Source organism: Solea solea, chromosome 16 (genome assembly GCF_958295425.1).
Source record: "Solea solea chromosome 16, fSolSol10.1, whole genome shotgun sequence".
Taxonomy (NCBI): domain Eukaryota; kingdom Metazoa; phylum Chordata; class Actinopteri; order Pleuronectiformes; family Soleidae; genus Solea; species Solea solea.
Window position 1 is genome coordinate 20,309,630 of NC_081149.1, and position 23,639 is coordinate 20,333,268.

The 23,639-nt window shown below is 41.5% G+C and overlaps 4 protein-coding genes across 6 annotated transcripts; 1 reads left to right on the forward strand and 3 right to left on the reverse strand.

The window, feature by feature from the left end:
- Positions 1–617: 617 nt before the first annotated feature.
- On the reverse strand, positions 618–3,471 carry atf4b (activating transcription factor 4b). Its single transcript, XM_058654656.1, has 3 exons — positions 3,293–3,471; positions 2,171–2,635; positions 618–2,054 (listed from the first exon to the last, which is right to left on the reverse strand). Exons 2-3 carry the CDS (start codon positions 2,529–2,531, stop codon positions 1,015–1,017), a joined length of 1,401 nt encoding a protein of 466 aa, XP_058510639.1. The 5' UTR covers positions 2,532–2,635; positions 3,293–3,471; the 3' UTR covers positions 618–1,014.
- A 279-nt stretch (positions 3,472–3,750) lies between these two features.
- On the reverse strand, positions 3,751–14,124 carry LOC131475110 (ras-associated and pleckstrin homology domains-containing protein 1-like). 3 transcript variants are annotated; one of them, XM_058652979.1, is made up of 13 exons: positions 14,004–14,124; positions 12,429–12,663; positions 9,864–9,962; positions 9,534–9,683; positions 9,294–9,443; positions 8,103–8,213; positions 7,888–7,995; positions 7,642–7,713; positions 6,092–6,232; positions 5,876–5,962; positions 5,665–5,704; positions 5,524–5,575; positions 3,751–4,593 (listed from the first exon to the last, which is right to left on the reverse strand). In XM_058652979.1, the coding sequence occupies exons 2-13, from the start codon at positions 12,432–12,434 to the stop codon at positions 3,861–3,863; spliced, it is 1,749 nt and encodes a 582-aa protein (XP_058508962.1). In that variant the 5' UTR covers positions 12,435–12,663; positions 14,004–14,124; the 3' UTR covers positions 3,751–3,860. The 3 variants fall into 3 exon arrangements, with proteins under 3 accessions (XP_058508962.1, XP_058508961.1, XP_058508963.1); XM_058652978.1 differs by lacking the exon at positions 14,004–14,124 and having other exon boundaries at positions 12,429–13,997; XM_058652980.1 differs by lacking the exons at positions 12,429–12,663; positions 14,004–14,124 and adding an exon at positions 12,007–12,132.
- Positions 14,125–14,444: 320 nt separating this feature from the next.
- On the forward strand, positions 14,445–19,198 carry napsa (napsin A aspartic peptidase). The gene is made up of 9 exons (XM_058652982.1): positions 14,445–14,694; positions 14,834–14,987; positions 15,617–15,740; positions 16,353–16,471; positions 16,644–16,843; positions 16,947–17,069; positions 17,328–17,472; positions 17,570–17,668; positions 18,631–19,198. The coding sequence occupies exons 1-9, from the start codon at positions 14,621–14,623 to the stop codon at positions 18,790–18,792; spliced, it is 1,200 nt and encodes a 399-aa protein (XP_058508965.1). The 5' UTR covers positions 14,445–14,620; the 3' UTR covers positions 18,793–19,198.
- A 1,675-nt stretch (positions 19,199–20,873) lies between these two features.
- On the reverse strand, positions 20,874–23,490 carry mief1 (mitochondrial elongation factor 1). Its single transcript, XM_058652981.1, has 4 exons — positions 23,344–23,490; positions 23,018–23,198; positions 22,370–22,641; positions 20,874–22,270 (listed from the first exon to the last, which is right to left on the reverse strand). Exons 1-4 carry the CDS (start codon positions 23,488–23,490, stop codon positions 21,431–21,433), a joined length of 1,440 nt encoding a protein of 479 aa, XP_058508964.1. The 3' UTR covers positions 20,874–21,430.
- Between the last annotated feature and the right edge of the window lie 149 nt (positions 23,491–23,639).

Genomic DNA, 23,639 nt, shown 5'->3' on the forward strand with positions numbered 1-23,639 from the left:
CAGTTACTATCAGACTACAATCAAACAAATGCACTATGTGTTTCGGGCACATTTATTTACTGAGCAGACTTACAAACTGTATTGGTGCTTTTGTATAAATATGGTGGTATTTCTTTTGGCTATTACAGTATATATATATACTCACCACATTCATTTTACACAGTAATCGACTGATCGTGCTATAGCACTGAGTATTGATAATGTGTTTTTGTTCAATTTTGGTGACTTTTTTGATTTTATGTGCCATTATATTCAATAATAATTCATCTCACGCATTCATGGGAGTCCCATTGGTCATACTACGCCACTTAGTTGACAAAAATGTGTCTTAAATTAAGTCTAGTGACTTTTACGATGAATATTGACTTCTTTTATGGATGCTTAAGGTGATGAGGGCTGTGGTATTGGCTCATGCTATATATACACACACACAGAGAGTAAGCATCCAACATACAGTATATTAGACCTTTTCTGTGCCAGGGGTGAGTTCACCCTTTAAACTTGTACTACTTATGCAACAATATGTAATTTTACTTCAAGTTTGAATGGATTTTGTGTACTAACTAATTGTCAAGGTTGTGTAGTGCTTAGGCTGATATTACGATCAACACATTGACTGGGTTTAAAAGTCTTTATTAAGAGAATGATAATACAGATGGTTCCTTTACATATAGATAGATATGTTTTAAAATTGTAACAAGACTTGTTGGCAAATGACTGAGGTCCAGAAACGGGGAATAAAATACATTACAAAGAAAAAGCACACATTAAAATGGAAAATATGCATTTTCCATAAATCTACTCCAAATGTTAAACTACTCTACATTTAATACCAATGTTATAGATTTATTTTAAGTTTTCTGACAAACAGTGTTATTGGGTTGTGCATATACGACATGGTGAATAACAGCGCACATGCTTATACTGATACATGTTTTGCATTAGAAGTAAAAAATCTGCCACTTCCCATCACACAAACTCTGCTCTGCCATTTTCTGGGTTCGGTTCGAGTGCTCACAGGTCGGGGCCGAGGCCTTTCTTGATACGGGCCAAGCGGACCTCCTCTATCAGCTCTTTGAGATACTCGATCTCCCTGGCCATGGATTCAGCCTTCTCACTCAGCTCCACATTCTTCCTCTCCAGAAGGGAGTGCTCTGTAAGGAGTGCGTCCTGCTCCACCCTCTTCTTCTGCCTGTATCGTGTGGCAGCCGTCTTATTCTGCTCCATCTTCTTCGTTTTCTTGTCTCTTGGTGCTTTTAAGGAGACGCTTCCATCATCATCATCGTCGTCGTCATCATCTTCAGAGACCGGATAGGATTTGACTTTGACACTGGCGGCACTGGGAGAGGGAGGACTGGTTCTGTGTTTTGGATCAGGGTATGGCCTGCTTCTAAAGGACCTTTGTGGAGGTTTTACTGGAGGGGAGGCAGTGGAGGAGCAAGCGACTTCTGATGTGGTGGTTACAGTGGTGGTTGTGACTCCTACTTCGTTTTTGGGGGCCAGAACGAAGACGATACGGGTTGGTGAAATGGAAAACACAAGCCTTTGGACCTGCGGGATGACAGTGGCTAATACCGGCTTCACCTCACTTTCTGAGACATCAACCTCACTGCCCAGGTCCAGGGTGTAGACTGGGGAGGAAGGAGGCTCAACCACAGTGATGGGTGACGACTCAGGGGAAGCAGGTTCAGATTTGATTTCCAGCTCCTCTTGTGGCTCGGGGACACATATGGATGAGGAGGGAGCCTCTTGCACAACGATGAAGGACTCACTGTCATCCACTGTGATGACTGAAGCATCATCGCTGACAGTGGGGAGGAGGCTGGGAGGGGCACTGGGGAGAGAAGCAGTGTGAGGACTTGAGGACTCAGGAGGAGAGAGTGTGGGCAAAGGGAGGGAGTCAAGCTCCATTGGGCAATCTAAAGAAGCCAGGAGGTCATCTGCTGAGTTGGGGGTCTCCTCAGTTGGACTGCAGGAGCCAATCAGAGATTCTATGTCAATCTCACTCAAATCCATCTTCTCAGTCATCCAGTCAAAGTCACCAAACCCATCCTCTGCAAAAGAAATGAGAATCCAATATTTAGCTATATGTCACTACTGGTTATCTATACTAGGAAATGGTGATGTATATTTTTTGTGAGTCAATGTGATTAACGTGCACAATCATTACCTTTCCTGTGATCTGAGACCATCTGGTTACATCTCAGCTGTTCAGGGTGGCCCAACCAAGGAAGGGAGAGCAGGTCAGACTCATTCCCGTCCTTGTCCCCAGGGTGAAAGACGGCCAGTGGCGAGGAAGGGGGAGAGTAGAAGGGAGGGGGAGATGAGGAAGAAGACAGTGATGAGGAGGCGAGGGGCGACACAGGTGAAGTGTCCCCCTCCAACAAGGTTCCTCCAACTTCGGGACGTACTTCTTGGTCAGGGTTAAAGAAAAGTGAGCCCATGGTGTCAGCCATGGGACTGGAAGGCTCCCAGAGAAGGGCCTCCATGTCTTCCAGGCCAAACTGTGAGCTTGTCATCATCATGGTCATAGTGGCTGTTGTTGGTCACAAATGGGGTGTGCGAAGATGCTAGGAGAGCTTCGAATTCTTTTATGCTGTCGAAAGCAGCAGAGCTGAGGGTTTCCAAAAAGGACCTGAGAAATGGTGGGGAAAGAAGAGTGGTGAAAACATGAACAACGACACTGTGGTAAGACATTATAATTAATAAAGCTCATTCGTGTATGCTTTTTCACTTTGTGGACACTTTATTTCAGACTCAGGCACAACACTGCCCCCATCCCTGCAGTGCACCTGCTACACGTCACTTGTCTCCACCCAGTTTCCAGTCTCATGACTGATGACGTCAGTCCTACCCGAAACGAGGTCACAGAGTCCGCCCCCCCCCCCCCCCCCCAACAGCAGGCCACACCTTTGTTCCCGTTCCGCCATTTTAACACCATTAGAAGAACCATTTCCCGACCGCCACGTTGTCATTCACGACAAATACTGACATTTATCGATCACAGTTGATGAAATGTCGCAATCTAGATACTAGACATCACATATGAGACGCATTTCAGAAGAAATGGTGCAACATTATACAGTTATATCATCTTAACGGAAACCCCATCCGTGTATTATTCATAAAATAATCGTTGGGACACAACAATATTAAACCTGAAAATGAATTGTTAACCGTTGTCATTATTAAGATCTTTAAAGATCGCGGTAACGTCCGGCCCCTCGGTCACGCGGACACTATATACCTGTCAGCTGTCATCGGCGAAATTATTTTTAAAAATGATACTTACGACATTTTTCTTGATTAGAAGTGACTCAGTGCACTGGCTGGATGCACTGTTTTGGTGGTTGCTGCTGGGTCGCTGCACGTTTACGCGGCCATTTCGGCAAAATAGAGCGATGTCTGACAAAGTAGCTTGTGTGTTTGTAGGAAAATGGCGATCGCCGTGAAGCTGTGGTGTAATATGGAGCTAAAGCGCGGACCGGAGCGGAGCGGAGGTATTCTTCCGCGGTGCTCACATTATCACTCCGCCTGTGTCTGTTGTCCGCATTCCTTCCTCTCAGAAAATAGTCCGTGTGACAAGACACAGTACTGTTTATTAAAACTTTACTGTTTTCTAAGTTATTGGTTGATTCTGCTGTTTTATTTATCATAGTATTAAATGGTACTTTTAATACACATTTGAGATACTGTTACATACTGGAAATAAAACTCAAAAATACAGAGTTTAACATTTATGTATTTTTTATTAAAATATATGTCAAATATATATATATATATCAAAACATTCTGAAACGTAATACACACCCATGTGCGAACACACACACTCACACACATGCACACCAGAGTTCTCTGTTTCAGCTAAACATTTCCCACATTCGAACGAGGTATTCCAGGTGGTCTTGCAGATTTTCAGCCAGCAGACGAACGCGACCAGAAAACCTGCTTTTGTTTGACTTCTTCAGCATTTCACCCTCCTCCTCCGTGAAATACTGATCCAATTCCTTGGCAAAATCCCGAAGCAGTTTCTGAGACGACAGTCCACAAGAAGTCTTCTTTTCATTGTCCGCGTTATTCTGAAACACAGTCTGTGACAGATGTGCCATCTTTAGTGCGTCAGACTGGGCTCCCGCCCTATGTAGTCTGGCAATGTCATGCCTTCGCAGGTCATTCATACCAGAGAGGATAAACTCCAGGCAGTGTTCTATGTCGACAATGTTCCCCTTATAATCATATGCTAGTCTCTCAACTGTCGTCCTATTCACAGTCTTCTTGTTGGCCTTGACAGTGTGCGCGCCCATACCCCCAGCGGATGCTACCATGCCAGCACCAACGGCTGTAGCGATGAGTGAGGCTCCCATGGTCACAGGGGCCAAGGCAATGCCTATCACTGCAGTCACCCCTCCCACGGCACCAGTGGTGCCCCCAGCTATGCCCATGGTTTTGGCCTTCTTCTTCATCTTGTCCAGGTTGTGGGAGATGGAGTTGAACTCTGCGATGATGCTCCGCATGCAGTCGCTGCGCTTCATCAAGAGGAGATTGTAGAGACGCAGGGCCTTGCTCACATGCATGGCCCTCTGCTCAAATGATCTGCATAGGGACAGTAACAAGAAATGGGTTCAAGTAACCAACATCTTCTTTTCAGTTTAGACCATTTCCTTTATTGTCAAATTAAGTTAAGTTAAGCAACAAGTCAGAAGATGCACACTAAAGTTCCCTCTAGAGTGGTAGAAACATGAGGAAGTGCCCTAAGGGCTGCCATTCATATGTAGCCTCTAAAGCAAAATACAAATAATTTCTAAAGGAGTGCCTTTCCAGTGGAGAAAAGCGATGCAGTGTCCCGTAAGATGCCCTTGCAAATTTGTCCTTCCAATCAATGATGATGCTGTTATGAAGTTCCCTATTGTCCCTACATGACCGTGTCCCAAAGAGTGTTCTTTGAAGAAATGGTATTCAGTGCTGTATAGAAAATGCCCATCTCTGTGATACAAATTAATCATATAATGCAGGGGTGACAAACTTACGGCCTGCGGGCCAGAAGTGGCCCATCAGAGGGTCCAATCCAATAATTTGATTAATACTATATTTTTCAAAATAAATGTGTTGTGCCTTTGTATATCCACTGTGATCTGTAAGTTGTGATGCACATATGTAAATGTTAATGTAAATGTAAATTTCAGGTTGTTTGTTATAGGTTTTGTAAAAAGATACAGATAAGAGTTCTTGTTTATAGGCTTTTATGCTATTATTCGACTGCTACGGCCTGCTTGAGCTAATAATGTGTTGTAAGTGGCCCCTGAACTGCCCCATCCAATCCAACTTTATTTATAAAGCACAAGAACAACAACAGCTGAAACAAAGTGAAATACTAGTGGCGTCTGCCCCACAAGTGCACAGTAGTTGCCCTTTTCATTTTCTCCCCCGCTCTTCCAAAGGTCTGTGCACGCCACTGTGTATCAGACAACTAATTAGCATATTTTTAAAGGTCATTGTGAGGGAATTCAAATTCCACTACATTACCTTATTTCCTCTTCTAAACTGAGGCCATACAGCGATGGAGTCATGTCCGATTCTGTTGCAGTGACAGACAGCAGAGACAAATTACACACACGTTTCACTTCGATGATGTCATACAATATAGGAAACAAAATGTGGGCTTACTCGACACTCTTGTCAACCATCTCAGCATCACAATGATTTCCTAAGGAACAGAGATCATTATATTTTCATATCAAATAAATATTTAATTTTTACGTCTGTGTGTGTGTGTTAGATGGATAGATTCTTCCAAACTCTTACGAGTACAAGACAAAAAAACAACCTCATTTTATTCACAGGAAGAGGAAGAGGTAAGGACTAAGAAAAGCCATACATCTGCGTCCTTTTTGGACTGATGACGTGAAGAGAAGCAGCCACTCTGGTAGCGTAGTCCAGATCGAGGCATCGACCTCACTGACGTCTGTTGAACAGAAATAGAATAATAGACATGAACAACAACATACATTCTACTCAGTTTTATGGCCTCAGAGAATATAAAGCTCTTTGTGTGTGTGTGTGTGTGTGTGTGTGTGGAAAGTGTCAATCTCACGGTTGTATTTTCGTCCTCTGGCAGAACATCCAGGTAGGGCCGATGTTCTATCTCACTGTACACTGACTCTGACTGTGTCCCTGTTGAGTACGGTGGTGGTGGTGGTGGTGGTGGGTTGAAGGCAGGGGGTGGTGGTCTGGTCTGTCATTGACAAAGACTTTTAAAGTGGCTTTTAGTCATACACTCAAGTTTGGACACTCTTCACACATTGCTGTCCAACTATAATCATTACTGTAATCATGATCATATTACTTTGTTACTGTACTGTACAAAATTAACGTATCTGTACTTTACTTTATTATTCATATTTCTAGCAACTTTTACTTTTACTCCTGCATTTACCCAAACTACGTTGTTACTCGGTACTACCAAATAAAATCAGAAGAAGAGTTGGTAAGTGGTCTGTATTTACAGTATATAGAGCTTATCTAGTCTTGACCTGCTTTACACTACAGTTTTGACATTCACACGCTTCAACAAGTGTCTTGCTCAAAGACTCATATAGAAAGACTACCAGGAATTGAACCCACAACCTTCTCGTTGAAAGACAACTTGTTCTACCACAGAGCTACCATGGCTCAATCCTAACTCTTAAGTAACTTAAACACATTTTATCTCAGAGAATTACTTTTGATACAGAAGTACAGTAGATGTCATATACTTTAAGACTTTTACTAATAATAAAAAAGTGACTTCAACTTCTACCAAGTCATTTTCTGGTAAGATACTTGTACTTTTACTCAGGTATTCCCTTTAGGTGCTTTATACAAGACTATTTTTCACACTCCCAGGAACACGTCTTAGAAATACATGAATGTAGAATCTAACCTACACTGACTTGTGACCATCAGCCAAGAGAAATATATGAGATACTTATATTTGACATATTTGATTTTGTTACCTTTGCTTTACAGTAAGTGAACAACAAAAATATGAACCAGGCTAGAAAAAACATTTAGTGTATACACTGTAGGGTCATATTTACCCCAGAGTATACAGTATAAAGCCACAAGGAAAAATGTCTTTAGGAGTAAATATAATAATCAAATCAATATTCTTTATAACATTATAACAATGGATTATTTTCTCATTGAGGAAAGCATGAAGATCATTCTCAACCTTCAGTGTAAGTGTAAGTGCTCAGTACAGTTTGATCTTTATTAAACATGCACACGAAAAGGAAGAGAATCACTATTTTCTTTTCTTTTTTTTTTGTCTTTCGGCTTCTCCCTCTCTAGGAATGAGACGCATATTTGATTTGGCAGAGATTTTTTACACCTGATAACCTTCCTGATGCAACCCTCCCATTTATCTGGGCGTGGGAGTGGCCCCACTGTGGCTGGGGGCCATTTTAGAATGGGGATTGGGTACTTTGTACTTTGGTTTACAAAGATTTTTGTTAACTCTTTCCATCTGTGTTTCAGTTGTAAATGCAGGGAATTCCGTTTTTCCATGACAGTGGGACGGACAACAAACGTTTTCTGTCAATATCTGTCACAGTTGTGACACTTATAATTATGGTTCAGTGCACTCTTCAGTGAATCACATACCTGTGTAGGCGACGGGCCATACACGTGATGTAGACGAGGTGGAACTGTGGGTCTGTCTGTCGCGTCTGTGGCCTGAAAATCACACGTGTTCACTTTGTGATTTCACAAACCTGAGCACTGCATTGTCAGATTAAAAACAACAACAAAAGGTCTAAAACTAAGAATAAATACACACGTATTGTCAAATCACAAAAAAAATTACTTTTTTTCCCATAACTTATTGATAATTTGTGACCTTAATTGTACCTTTTCTGCATAAGTCTCACAAGGAGTGGCCACCTCTTCAGGGAAACCTGCTGAGTCTGTCTGCTGTGTGGAGTAGACTGTGGATTGCTGAGAGTCAACGCTGTTCGTCTGTACAGGAAATAATAAATCAGGAAAGGTGAGTTCTACATGATCAGTTACCTTCACTGTCTCCCACAGAACTCTGACACATGCTTTAGTGAAAGGTAATCCCCTACCTTACGGGGCATCCCTCTCATAGACTGTACTCTCTCATAGTAGATGGCAGGAGGCGGGGGGCGTGCAGGAGGTGGAAGACTTTTCCTCTTCTCAAGACGGACAGCTGGGGGCTACAACAGAAGGAGAATGTTAGACTTTTTCCGCTTAAAGTTCCATTAATCACAACAGATATACAGTGTGTTGTACACAAGTGCACTGTGGGAATCAGTTCAATAAAATACTTTTAAGAAACTATCAACTGGAACCTGCACGTGTTTTTGTGAAAACGTTTCCAAATGGGGAACAATACTTCAGACACTGACATTTCGACTCGTCATAGCAGGAAAAATAACTATTGCACATAATAACAATAACAGAAACCCCTTTACACCAGAGGAATGTTGTGCCTTTATTCTGTCTCACTGTACTGTGCAAAAGGAAATCGTTGGTTTCTATTTTTGTGTAGAACTGGCATGGTGGGAAACACGCTGATGCTGTCATGTTATGTGCCACGCCAAGCCATATTGTACTTTTGACAGTGGTCATTAGTATTATTGATTCCTGTGCATTATCAGCTTTTACACTTTTGTCAAATAGTCAGATTATTCCTTATGTATGAGTAATATTTGTACTCTAAGTGCCTTAAACTCAACTAAGATATTTCCTCTTGCATTCTATGGGCAGCAATGTTGCTTATAAAAGTGTGTTTGTTGTGACATTTCTTAACCCATCATTTATTTTATTTTATTGATAATATCATTAGCAATTATTGTTTTGTCCTGCTGGAAAGTAATTGTGACGAGTCATTTCGAGTCATTTGGTTAATCTTACCTTGGTTAGAATAATCATGAAATGTCTATGACATGTCTAAGGCCTCGAATTCCCGCAGGACTTTTTCCTTTTAAGAGTGATTATGAAGTGTCTTGCTCATATATGTGGCTTAAATACATGTATTCTAAGTCACTTTGGACCAAAACATGTGTCCAAATAAATGTGATTCATAGTAACAATAAAAGAAGATGGAGCTGCCGAGGCAGGGGGAAAAGAGGAAGACCACAGAGAGGGTTCAAGGATATGAGGACAGTCAGCGTAACAGAAGAGGACACAAGGGGGAAAATGGAGTCAGACGCCGAAAGAAGAAGGATAACAACAACTTGTGAATATTTTTAGGTGTTAATGATGCATGCCGCTGTATTTAAAATGTCACATACATTCACAGTTGTCTCAGTATTTGAGCTGCTGTTCTGGCTGCCTCCATAAACATCTGCCGTAGTGGAGGTCAAACATCTGATTGGCGGTGGTCTCGGAGGGGGACGAACAGGCTGGAGCCTTGGTGCAGGCTCTTCATCGTGCTGGCAACTCTAAAGACATAAGGACACAGTATAATTACTCCTAATTAATGTGTGCCGATTAATCAGGAGGTTACTGTGTGTCAAACCTGCTGTACTCACCACTGCGGTAGTTTCACTGCTTGTTTCATTCCCAGAGTCAACAGCAGAGTTGGTGGTGTCACTTGGTGGAGGTTTTGGTAGTATTTTAGATCTAGGACGAGGTACAGGCTTGACTCTGAACTCTGGCTGAACTTCGTCTGTGACCGCAGGCTGACAATAAAGAAAATCAACAAGCGAGTGATTCAGTGAGTTAACATCTGCATTTCCACTAAAGATGGAACAAGGGGATGGTAAGGAATTATAATCAGACAAAGCATGAAATTCAAGCAGCAATTCAACATTTTTATGTAAATTTGAACGCTTTGCAAAACTCCAGCTGCTTTTTTTTACCTTCAGTGCATCAGGCTCTTCATAGGCGGGTGGTAGAGTGTCATAGCCGTTGGTGATGCTAGACTTCATCATCAGGCTTTTCCTGGGCGGTTTCGGTGGCTAGGGGGGTTTAAGAGAGACAAATTTAAAACCGTTTTGCCTTTATCGAGCAAGCAAAGTTTATTTATTTCTATTGCACTTTTCACAGACAGAAATCACAAAGTGCTTCACAGCAGATAAAGGAGATTATAGGAAAGTGAGAATATAAAATATAAAATGATACCATCCATGCTTAAATTGGCCCCCTATAAGTTATTCTCCTTGCTTGAACTGGGTTTAAAAAACAAAAAACTTGATTTATGGCACAAAGGAACTGCCTTGGCCTATATGCAAAACAGTTAGGGGAGGATAATTGTTCATACATTATCTATCTATTATCTATTATCCATTATCTAAAAGTAAATGTGCCTGCGTTGCTTTCTACGGCTGCATATTTATTTTGAAAGTGGCCTAACAGAAACTGTTAAAGACACAGAGTTGTCTGGTGTTAACTCTCTGGATCTAAGATAAGGATGAGTCAAAGTTATGGTCAAATCAAACTTTGGTCACAATGAGTACCGTACGACTTTACTGTCCAGAAATGTTCTTTAACACTTTCACACTTATAGTCTTTACAGCTCGGACATATATATCTAAATATATGGGTTTTCTGTGGTGTGAAAAAGAACAAATGTATATTAAATATCATAAGAATCATGACTGAATTCTATTTGTGTTGTAGATTGACAGGGACAGGTGAATTAGACATGTTTATATGTAACACAGATCTGTGATTTTCTTCCTGTATATGATGACTCAACATAGTCCGTGTTACACTTGAACAAATAAATCCCTCTTTGAAATCTGGACAAACGAAAGCTTCAAATATTGAGGCTGTTACAACGGAGTATTAGGGCCAAAACAACAAAGGTAAAGTCGAGAATAAAGTCGTAGTATTACCAGATTTTGTATAATTTTAAAGTTCATAATATTTGTAACATTACAACTTTATTCTTGTAGTATTACGACTTTATTCTCCTAATATTATGACTATGTTCTCCTAATATTATGACTATATTCTCATAAAATTGTAGCACTTTTTTAATATTACGACTTTATTCTGATACTATTACAAATGTATTCTCATAATATTACGACTTTATTCTCATAATATTACAACTTTATTCTCATACTATTACAAATGTATTCTCATAATATTACGACTTTATTCTCATACTATTACGACTTTATTCTCATAATATTACGACTTTATTCTCATACTATTACAAATGTATTCTCATAATATTACGACTTTATTCTCATACTATTACGACTTTATTCTCATAATAATACGACTTTATTCGCATACTATTACGACTTTATTCTCGTAATATTACGACTTTATTCTCATAATATTACGACTTTATTCTCATACTATTACAAATGTATTCTCATACTATTACGACTTTATTCTCATAATATTACGATTTTATTCTCATAATAATACGACTTTATTCGCATACTATTACGACTTTATTCTTGTAATATTACGACTTTATTCTCGTAATATTATGACTTTATTCTCCTAATATCACAACTTCATTCCAATATTATTTCTTTCCAGTTTGGCCCTAATACTCAATACTATAAGATTGATGATCAAAGAAAACCATGTCAGTTTCCCTGACAGTGAGGTTGACAGGTAAACAACACCTGCTGCTCCACTCACGAGTATAATGGCAGACATATCTGGTCGATATCTGGTTAGTGCTGTGGTCATTTCTCAGAGGATTAACAAAGAGATAAGCGTTTGAGCAATGAGATGAGGATATTATATCCATCTCAGGTAAATCATGGCGCACTGCAGTATTCAGATGGCTACATCACTGGTTTGTCCTGTTGTTGGGTGTAGATGCTCTCATCGCATTTACTTTCTGCTTTTAAGGTATGTATTAAAATAGTTTGAGCCACACACATCATGTCACTGGGTATATATATGATGTGTGAAACCTGAGTCATGAAGATTTTCAGATGTAGCAAGCCTTCAGGGGATTGGTTGAACATGCAAATCAGCAAGTTTGAACCCAGGCGCAGAATTGAACTTTTTCGAGGAGTTTTCGCTCACCTGTCTTGACTCTTAGTCCAGACTTTTACTAAACTGCTCACTTCAGCTCAATAAACTCCCCTCTGGAAAGGGTAACCAGCATAAGTGCGGTGGGAACAACTCAAGTGTCTTTATGACGTTTTATTTGGAAAGCAGGTTGTAAACCAACAAAACATACAGGGTTCTGATGATTAGTAGACAGAGATGAAAATGAAGGTTAACATATAACCAAAAAGTGCTTTGATAGCAAAGCTTTGAGGACAAACTGTGCTTTGATAACAACTGTACTTTGATTACAACCTGTGCATGCTCCATACACACAGACTGGAGGTTATCATAAGCCTAACATCTATCACATAATAGTTTCACCTGCTGGAAAGTTCTACAGTATATGTCACAAATGTTTGACAATGTATATACAAACAGAGAGAGGTCATTCTTACCGTCATTGTTCCGGTGTCTGTGTCCTCTTTGTCCACTGTATGTTTTTGAGTGTGAATCCTGTAAAAAGAAAGCCCAACGCTCCTTCGGTGCGCTCACATGCCTGAACTCCTGTCAAGCTGCAGATGCCATGGATGCCTGCTCCTCCCTCTGTCTTTCTTCTCGTCTGCCTCATTCTCTGACATGTAGTCAGAATAAAGGGCCTGAAGGGGTGTGTGTGCGTGATTTTTTTTTTCCCTCAGAGAAGACAACAGCCACGAAGAATCACCCGGGCGGATTCCGGTTTTGCAAAATAAACAAACAGACAAAGTAAATGCACAAGTGGAGAGGAGGACATATGTCATTTGAACGTGTAGATGCTTATTCTTGTACAGCATGCTCAGTGAGGACACTCAGACTAAGTGCATTCCTTAGCCCCTCACACTGACCTTAACCATCACAACCACATGCCTGACCCTTCCCCTTTACCTAACCTTAACCCCAAAGCCAAGTCTTAACCCATTTTAAGGTGTGACAGAGTGTGAGGACCGGCCATATTGTTTTGGTTTCATTTATGTAACCTTTATTTAAGGTAAGGTCAACTCAGAACCAGTTCTTGTTTACAGTGACAAGGACGACATAAAGATTTATGGAGGAATAGAAATCAGATTTACGATAGTGTATGATCATAACAATGTGCAATATGCGGCGAATTCCATTAGAAGCAAGAGCAACAGTCACAGACAAAGTATTTTTGAAAGAGGAAATGGAAATGAACGAGCTGAGTTTCAGTAATAGTCCTCACTTTCACAAAATGTCCTCACCTCCTGTGGTTGTTGTTTGTACACACACACATTAAAAGTAGGTATTGTGGTGGTCATGGTTGAAGTTAGAGTAGTCTCCAGGGCATGAATGTAATTAAAAGTAATCTCCTCTCTCGCTCTCTCTCTCTGTGTTTGTGTGTGTGTTTGTGACCTATTTAGGACGTTTTCTGGCATAAACAGATTACTGTCATAACTGGTTATGGTTCATGTTAATGATGAGGCCTTGGTTAGACTATCCAAGTGAAAGGAAGTCAGTGTAAGTCTTAAAATGTATAGAAATGAGAGAATAAGTGTGGTTGTGTCTTCCAGAGAGTTGATGTTTTCGTTGTTAAAAGGATCATATCTGAAACTTGTTCAACAGGCCAAGTGAGCTGCTTTCACGCCGCGTCATGGACCTGAGTCAGAGGGAAGCTGACTAAATGTAAATTGGCTGTTGTGTGGATACATTCATAATTTCATTTCAATTTACTGAGAACTTCACTGGGTGTTTTCAGGGTCAGATTTTAAAAAAATAATTGGAAAATGAAGCCTGCGACCGTCTGTGTTTCTGCTAATTAGCTTAGCATAACATAGCATAGCCTAGTTGTGTTTAAAGCTAACATAACCCACCTATCTACCAGCACCTCAATAATAATTTCACACATAAGACAACACGTCAAGCCAAAGGTAAACTATTGGAAAATTATCATGACAGACATTTTGAAAATGTCACTGAAGGAAATGCACAGCTGTAAATAATCAAATCAATAATGGCTGCGTGCTGTCCTGACTTACCGGAAATGAACAGAGCCATTGGGAGCGACGGTAGCTCAGTGGTAGAGCAAGTCGTCTTTGAACTCGAAGGTTGTGCATTTGATGTGCCCTTGAGCAAGACACTTTACCCCCACATTGCTCCTGATGGCTTTTTTGAGTTTTCATGGAGCAGTTCATGGCACAAGGCCTGGTAAGTATTTGTACATTACAACACTGCAAAAATGGAAATAGCAAGTTTTGCCTGTATAGGTTTAATTTGTGAACTTTACTCTTTTTTCCCCACATTGTTTGCATTTTGTCCTATTATATAAAAGGTTTTATCAGCTGAATTCTCCCGCTGGTATGAACTCATCATTTCATCCAAATTTATCCAGTTACAGTTTAACTCGTGACCATGGATGCTCGTGACCCGCGTAGAGGCTCGTGCTCGTGATGAACCAATCACAGCGCTTCACAGCGGTTATCGTCCTCCACGCACTTAGAGCCGCACGGCGGAGAAAAACGAGTAGATACGGACGTTACCGAAGCACGTTCACTCTGCTTGTCTGCGTCGTTTGAAACAGTGGAGACTAGAGCTTTACCTCGTTAACGGAAGCAGTACAGAGTCATTTACTGAAGTTATCTTCATCGGCACAGATATGTTACTGCAACTGAACATGCTGCATGTCGTCATCGGGACGCTGCTGATCACACAAAGTGTCGCCATCGTCAGGTAAACACAGCTGAGGTTGAAGTGCGTGTTAAAGTCAGACAACTCCGTTGTGTATACGTTTGTGAGTGCGTGTAATTAATATCATTCCAAAGCCACGTGTTTCACGTTCACTTGTCTCGGTCAAATGTGTGTTTCACAGAGTTCCTCTTCACAAAACCAGAAGTCTGCGCCGCCTCATGAGCGACAATGGGAGGTCTGTGCAGGAGCTTCTGGCTCTGGCGAAGAGCACCGGAGCTGTGGACAGCTATCCTGCACCTGACCTGCCCGTGGAGAGGCTGACCAACTTCATGGATGTACGTTTGTGTGCACTCACTGACGAACTTCCCTTCCCTTGAATTGTTTAGGAGAGTTTATTGGCTGAAATCAAATATACTACCCACAAGAATGTTTTATTAGTGTATACATGCTTAAAAATGTAACAAAAAGTTATCTGAAGCTTTAGAATAAGCCTTATTTTTATATACTCTCTGTGCCACCATGTTTCTACTAGGGATGGGACAATACCACTTTTTTGTGTCAGATACCAATATCACAAACTCCAGTATCTATAGTCAGATACAGTCATTTAAGACCAGGGGTGCCCAACCTTTTTTTTTTTAAACCCACACATCCGGATCTAATAGAAAATAGTATTTTGTGAGTTGCTGAAACATGGCAGTTTCTGCATTTTTCTACCTTGGTGCTCTGGCACTATGAAGAGGAAGCTGGTTACTTGTCGTCAGGGCAGTAGGAGCTGGTTGCAAGTCTCAGGCAGGGCACAGGGTGGTCATCTGTCACAATGACCTGACAGTAGAGTTCACATCAGGTCCCATAAACACGTTGTTGTTGTTGTTGTTGTACTTGGCATTCGTTAGGTGAAGCTGCTTGTTTTTGTCCTGGTATGTTTATGTCTGTACTTGTTGGTTCACATTTGTGTCCTCAGGCTCAGTACTACGGGCTGATCAGCATTGGCACTCCGCCGCAGGACTTCACTGTGCTGTTTGACACCGGCTCCTCCAACCTGTGGGTCCCCTCCATTCACTGCTCTTTCTTTGATTTGGCCTGCTGTGAGTTTGACTTTGTGTGCACATAATTGTATTCAGGGCACCTTTTGTGTACATTTGTTCAGTGCATGTTCCTGTGAGCCACTTCCTGGTGAGACGTTTGAATTGCTGTGTGACTTTCGCACCTAACACAGATGTGTGAAAGGTGCCTCAGACCATGAACTAATCTACTGTTTGTTTTAAATACAGTGAATTGAAGTTCAAAAAGAAAAAAAGAGAAACACTTTTGTGGTAACAAAAGGAATTTGTCAATTCATTTCTCTCCATTCATACTGAAAATGCTGAACACTTCCTGACACACGCCTATCAATAAACAAATGGGTGTCAAATATAGGGAGCAGCATGTCAGGCTGACAACAGGATGTGGCTTTGTGGTGAATAGTGCTTGAATTTGCTCAAAATTTGAATTAGATAAAACGAAGTGTTAAAGCTAGATAAAACCTTACGCTGTTGGGACTGTTGCTTCAGAGTTTTTCCATGTTTGTGTTTTTATTTTGCTGGTTTGATTTTATTCACCTCGGTGAAAGTTTCCTCACATAAATGCAAATGAAGGTAGTGGAAGCAAATTGATTGTAAATTGGAGAGTTTCCATCTTGTTTTGTTCTCTCATGTTAGGGCTTCATCACCGGTACAACTCGAGGAAGTCGAGCACGTACGTTAAGAACGGCACAGCGTTCTCCATCCGGTACGGCAGAGGCAGCTTATCTGGCTTCATCAGCGAGGACACCGTCTCTGTGAGCTTGAGAAACACTCACATTCACACACTCACTCACATGCAGCGCTCTTTGTTCCACAGCGTTCCTCAACAGTGTTTGGTGGTCACGCCATTCTTATCATTTCATTAGAAGTCCAGTTTTTCCTCTTGGTTTTTGACATTCCTCCTCTCTGCCTCTCTGGTGGCTGCAGCTCGCAGGTCTGTCCGTTCCCGCTCAGCAGTTTGCCGAAGCAGTGAAGCAGCCTGGCATCACGTTCGCCGTCGCTCGCTTCGATGGGGTGTTGGGCATGGCCTACCCCTCCATATCAGTCGCTAATGTCACGCCGGTGTTTGACACGGCCATGGCTGCCAAGCTGCTGCCTCAGAACATCTTCTCTTTCTACATTAGCAGGTTGGAGACACAGACTTTGTCAATGTTTGAACCTGTGAGACAAAATCGTCACGCTGCAACGTCTGGTTGTTAAAGCAGCACTTCTGTCCAACCTGTCCCGCAGAGACCCAACAGCAGCGGTTGGAGGGGAGCTGATGCTGGGTGGAACCGATCCGCAGTACTACACTGGAGACCTGCACTATGTTAATGTTACACGCAAGGCTTACTGGCAGATTAACGTGAACGGGTGAGGAGAATGGCTTCATTGTGCGAGAGGAACTGGGATCTCTAAAAAAACGTCACATGGCCTTGACGTAGTTTTTGTTCTGCGTTCAGTTCTCTCTTTTGTGTCCTTGCACTTTGAAAGATGTTAGATATAACACAAATATATATATATTTAAGTTAAATGAATGTGTGAGTCTTAAAGGCTGCATTAAAGCAGGTTGTCATATTGTGATGAAACCGACACATGTCACTTCTCTCTCTGCTCTCCTTTGTCCTGCAGAGTTGAAGTTGGCAACCAGTTGACTCTCTGCAAAGCCGGTTGCCAGGCCATTGTTGACACGGGAACTTCCCTAATAGTCGGCCCACGAGAGGAAGTCAGAGCTCTGCACAGAGCCATTGGTGCTCTGCCACTGATAATGGGAGAGGTAAAGCTGAGAAAACTAATCCCGATTTTATGTTCTTCTCTTTTGTTTTTGAGAGATCATTTCAAGATCATGTCCCCTCCATCTCCCTCTCCCTCAGTACTTCATTGACTGTAAAAAGATTCCATCTCTCCCCGTCGTCTCCTTCAACATCGGAGGGAAGATGTTCAACTTGACTGGAGAGGATTATGTCATGAAGGTAGATGGACCTTTTCATAAAAGAATTCTTTTTGAGTTGTGTAGCCTGACACGGCATTTCCCTCTGGACCAAGAGTTACTGTGACATGTCCAGTCATTATGGCCATCAGAAATGTTTAATTTGAATCATGATGACAAAATGTGTATTAATCCAGATCTTTAAGTAAGATTTGGTGGTTTAGCCAATTGTCTTTGTTTGTAACTGAGGCTGCTGCACAGTTAACACAGTTAACAGAGGCTCAGATCAAACATGTTAACCACAGAGCATATTATTAGAAAACCAAGCGCTGAATCGTCGGTCTTAAACGATACTGACGGGATAAACAAACACGCTGAGGTTAAGACCAAGTCATAATTGTGCCAAGATATTTCTACAGATCAAATCAAATTTGCTTTTCCATTTTTACTCTACTCAAACCAAGTGTGCAATGATGATTAAAGTTGCATTTCTAAATGCTTGAAACATTCTTTGATTTACAAAGTGTTTCTTCTTCTCTGTTGAAACATTTTTTTAATAATTTAATTTAGTTTATTCGTTATTGGACATAAAACTATCATTTTCCAACTTATTTATAGGCTTTTGTTTACAAAGTAAAAATTCTAGTCCAGGGATTACTTTGCATTTCCACATTGTCTCTTTAGTGTCAGCTGTATGTCGCCGCTTGTGCTCGACATTCCTGCCTTAGGTGACATCATGTAAAGACGAGACTGCAGATTGTTACAAACGGAGGACTCCTCCACTCGCCTTCTCTTTCCTAAGTGTGTCAGGGAACTACGGTGGCCTTCACATACCAGAAAGGATAGTGTTCATTCATTTGTTTAGACCTCTGTCAAGACCCTTGCAATTCATCCTAACCCCCCAGTATTGTATTAGTCTAAATACAGGACAGTCTGACCTGAGTCTGTATTGCATATCTGAACGGGCAGAAGTTAAATCCGTGTCTTTTATCCTTTTAATCGCAGGAGTCTCAGATGGGTACATCGATCTGCTTGTCAGGCTTCATGGCGATGGACATCCCTCCTCCTGCAGGGCCCCTGTGGATCCTGGGAGACGTATTCATTGGGAAGTACTACACTGTGTTTGACAGGAACGCCGATCGTGTCGGGTTTGCTCCCGCTAAATAGATCAAGGAGGAAAAAAAAGGTGTCACTGCTCATTTCCAAAGATAATATGCTTTAAATGGTTTGTTTTGAAAAGGTGATGTAATGTCGGTCATCTACACTTAAAGGCATCAATGTCTCACGTGTCATGAGAAACAAGTGTGGATACTTCCTGAATAACCGTCTCCACATCACGTCTGCCACTGAACAAAGCCGCTGCTTCAGTTTCTTGCACTTGATTGAGCTTTAATGTGAAGTCTCTGATTCAGGACAGAACTATGCATTTTGATATTTGTGCTGTATGATTTGTCAAGATACGTAAGGGGAAAATTAACCCCAAAACATTTGAATAAACCCTAAACTGAATGTTAATTTCAAATTAAATTGATCTTCCTTTTGTACACTGAACATATCTCAGGATGTTTTAACGCTTATGTGAGTTTTATAAACCAAATCTGACTGAATAAAATGTACTGATCAAAGATGATGATTCACAGTGTCATTTAAAACATTTAATGAAGCGCTGCACTGTTTGACCCCAAAGCTGAACAAAAGGAAAAATACAGCATATGGCTAGAGTATGCACAATGTAGAGGTAGTGATCCATTTTTTTTTGGTTCCGTTTATACAATAACACAAAACACGAGGCACAGTGACTCCCCTCACATTAGCACAGTAGTAACTTCTAGCATAAACTAGGTCAAAGGAAGACACTCAATATGCACATAAAGATCTACCGCTGATGTCCATACATCCAGAGACGCACAAGCTATGTAAAATGGAACCGGTGCAAATAAATAACTTTGTTTTGGTTACAGATGTACAATGGATATAAAAATAACCTGTTTCTCCATTATTACTTAGAGTATATTAACCGATTTGACAACAGAAGTACAACGGAATTGAGACACTTCATCCCTAAATCCCCTTATCATGAGAAGCAACTGGTACTGCAGTGACTCCACCCACTATCTCCTGCAGCACAGTAATAGTTGACATACGTGGAAACGTACTGTGCAGCTTAATTTGATGAAGCTCCACTGAGGATCAAGCCAATCTAACATCAGACTGTTACATAAAAAGCAGCCCCATGGTGGTGATAGTCTCTGTATCACAACCACAGCTGGTGTAACCCCAGTACTGACAAATAACAGGACTGTGTAACACAGTCACTTGCTGCACTAATCCATGTCTGGCAACCTGTTTATGACAGACTGGACCAGCTCAGGAGCTACAGTTAATCAAGAGTTTAATGTGGGCTTGTAATGAGAACAGGTGAAAACAAACTACAGAACTGGCTCCATGTATTCACTGGAATAAATAAAGTAGCTGAGGTCAACACTGAGACGTAATTCACCACATGACAAACGCACAACCCCTGCAAGTCATCACCAGCAGTGCAGTGTTCTCGTCTCTCGTTGATTTCAGATACTGTAGTTTAAAAAAAAAAAAAACAAGTGTCCTAACATGCTACAATACACCCAGCCCACAGAAGTGTGTATGATATTTAACAGTCTGTGTGTGTGTGTGTGTGTGAACGTTATTATATAAAATAAAGTGGATCTGAGCTGGAATACAAACTGAAGCAAAAAAAATGAAAAAGAAAAGGAAAAAAACAATAAACGGCACTTACAAAGTGTCAAAATGAAACAATATTAGTTTCTTTCAAGACAGTGCAAAGTTAAGTATAATGAAGTTCTTCAGACGTGTGCACACAAGCAACAAAATGTGATCTTTTCAGCACGACAAACAAAGAGCTGCTCTGTATGAGACAGTCACATGGAAACATATCCTGTCCACGCCAAAGTTATCTATGATCAAAATGGAGCTACATTTCTGTTTTACTGTATGCTTTCAAATGTGAAGTTCCATTTCATTTTGAGGAGAAGGACTTTAATGCCACACTGTTCTTGAATGGCTTTAAATAGAAATATTAATTAATTAGTATAATCAGCCACTTTTTTTTCCTAGATTAGGTAGTGAGCACATGCAAGTTGCACATATTCCAAAACAGCCTAATTTGATTTCAAGAACCCCAGGAGCCATGTAAATCATCTTGAACATTACATGGTCACTGTTTAAATAATTTTTTTTATAAAAAAAAAAAATGAATTAAATTGCTCGACACTGCCGTTTGTTTTTTTTCCTCAATAATGTTGAGTCCTTTGGGCTGATCAACAGTTTATTAGCTTTTAGGTTGGAATACACACAAACATTACATTCTATTCCTCGCACAGACCCAACTGAAAACAGGTGTCAATGATAACCACAAAAGTATCAGACAAGCCTGTATTCCTTAATCTCTCCAGTTAAAAAGAGCATAAATATGACATTATCCATTTCATATGAATCAATCCAGGTTTTCGCCCCCTCCTTCTCAGTGTATTAGGCCCCAACAGCATGCCCAATGTTGTGGTTTTGGTTAGAACCATGATTTCCATTGACCCCTTGCTTTCATGTGTATAATATAGTTGTTGTTTTTTTAGTGTCAAACCGATCAAACACCAAATAACTGCAACTCCATGTCATATTTTCTCACAAGATGTTCGTGAACAGGCATGTAGAAATTGAGAGATGATATGTTTTAAGACAAGAGGATGATTCCATGCAGACAACAGTGGGCTGACATTTCCATCCATGTTGCTGTGCATTGACAAGGTTGTCAGGGACTAGGTTGTTGCGCCACAGCAGTTCTCAGCAGCCCCTCGGGATCCGAGAGGGCGCAGTAGAGCGTGTACCCCAGCTCGTCCACTTCCTCTTCCGTCAGCTCACAGAGTAAATTAACTTTTGGGCTCAGGGCACATGGCAGCCTCCCAGCCTCAAGGTGTCCCACCAGTGACCGCAGCAGCTGGAGGAAGCGCTCAGCCAGTGCCTCCTGGGTCCAGTCGCCTTCTTTTTCACTCAGCAACAAAATGGTGTTGGTGAGCTGGCTGGCGTTGAGCCGGTTGAGTGCAGGGTTGAGCTTGCATACCGCTTTTGCCACCTTTAGGCAGATGCATCGGCAGCCTCCGTCCTCCTGATCCAGAGCTCTGAGCCGAGCCGTCTCAGCCACACGGAAGCTCTGCCGCCACAGGTTTTCATGGCGCTCTGCAGCAAGCCGATGGGGTTTAGCTATCAGTGAGGTGCCGTCCTCCATCACCAGTAATGGTAAGAAGTCCACATACAGCTTCCTGTCCGTCTCATACTGTACCTCCAGGGTCAGTGTTTCTGAGGGAACCACAGGACGGATGATGTAGTCCAGAACACTCCCTATAGCTGGCCAATTGATGGAGCCGGCCACCAGCTTGTCAAAGACCTCGAGGACTGTTTTAGGGGAGAGATAACCTCCGACCATGCAGCGGTCCCAGTAGCTGCTATTCCGGGGAAAATATTCTAAGTTTTCTCTACGAACGAGGCAGAAACCTGGGAGATTCATGATGGTGTCCTCTCCAGGGATGGATGACCACAGATTCTTCTCCAAGATAAGAGGCACCATAAGCTGGGCATGGTCCGCTGTAACCACCTAAGAGATAGGGCCATATTTTTAATCAAATCAATGTACTTGAAGCTAAAACGACAGACTTTTGTTAAAAAACAGAACCAGATGTGTGAAAACTCTTACCTGGAGGTCGTCATACAAACTGCCACTCAGGTACATTTCTCTGAGGGGCATGTCAGGTAGTTTGGCATGAAGAAAGACTCTGAGCTCGGCACAGATGTCCAGTGCTGCCCTTTTGGCCATAGCCTGCTCCTCAGTAGGAATGATTACATTATGCTGATAGAATTCCCACAGATGTTCTTGCAAGGACAAACGCATCCGGGCCCTAAGCAGTTCAGACTGAGTGGCTCCTTTACCTCCCACAGCAGCTCGACCTACTGCTCTACGCAGAGAGTCTGAAGAGATCAGAGGTAGATGAACTATTTAAAAAGAAAAATCTCAACACATGCAGCACGGTTTGTGATCTTATTTCATCTACTGTTTCAAAGAATAATCCCTTCAGCCAATAACAAGACCCTTTCACCAATGCTGTCCCTATGTAACTTAAAATAAAATAATGCTTGCATGCACAGCTGCGTCTTCAGTATTTTTACCATCATTTCATCTGTCTTTTACACAGATGTTTATTAGGCTCTGTGACAAATGTACCTCCACAGATGGCATCAACAACAAAGAACAGACTGTGTAAAAGGGGTTAAGATTTTTTTTAGAGTAAACCATAAGACAGTTGGAATTAAACACAACCTTTAAAGAGACGTTTGCTTTTCTCACCTGGTTCAAAAGCATGTGAAGAAGTGGGCAGAGACTGTAGTGACCTGCTAACTGTGGATTTCATGTCATGACTCAGCACCCGTGGTGACGAACCTATCCAGGCAGGCTCTTCCCAGCTTCTCTTGCCAGTCTGCTCCATCTTGGTGGGGCTAGTGGGAGCACTTATGGCACGGTCATACATCTGCTCAACAAAGAAATGTGTGCAAAAATATTAGTAGTAGGAATTAAAGGCCCTGTGTGTAACATTTAAGAGCATTTATAAACGGAACCTTTTAATAAGCATGTTAAAGAAAACTACAGGTACAGATAATGTCTTCTGACTTAACTCTTTTTACAGCTAGTGTTGCAATGCCAAGCATGGCTGCTCCTCCCACCCCCAGCACAAGCTTTGCATTAGAAAGCATGAAATCAATGGCTGTGCCAATCCCATTGTCATCTTTCTTCCCTTTACGGTCTCCGTTCACCCCCGCCATCCTGCCACTGAAAAAAAAAGACAAGGAAATGGGTGAGAGAGGAGGAGAATCAGATAAGACAAAATGGCATCATCTTTGTTGTATTTTCTCAGCAAAAAGCTGAGACTAGCCATACAGAACATTCTAATATACATTATGATTTCTCACAG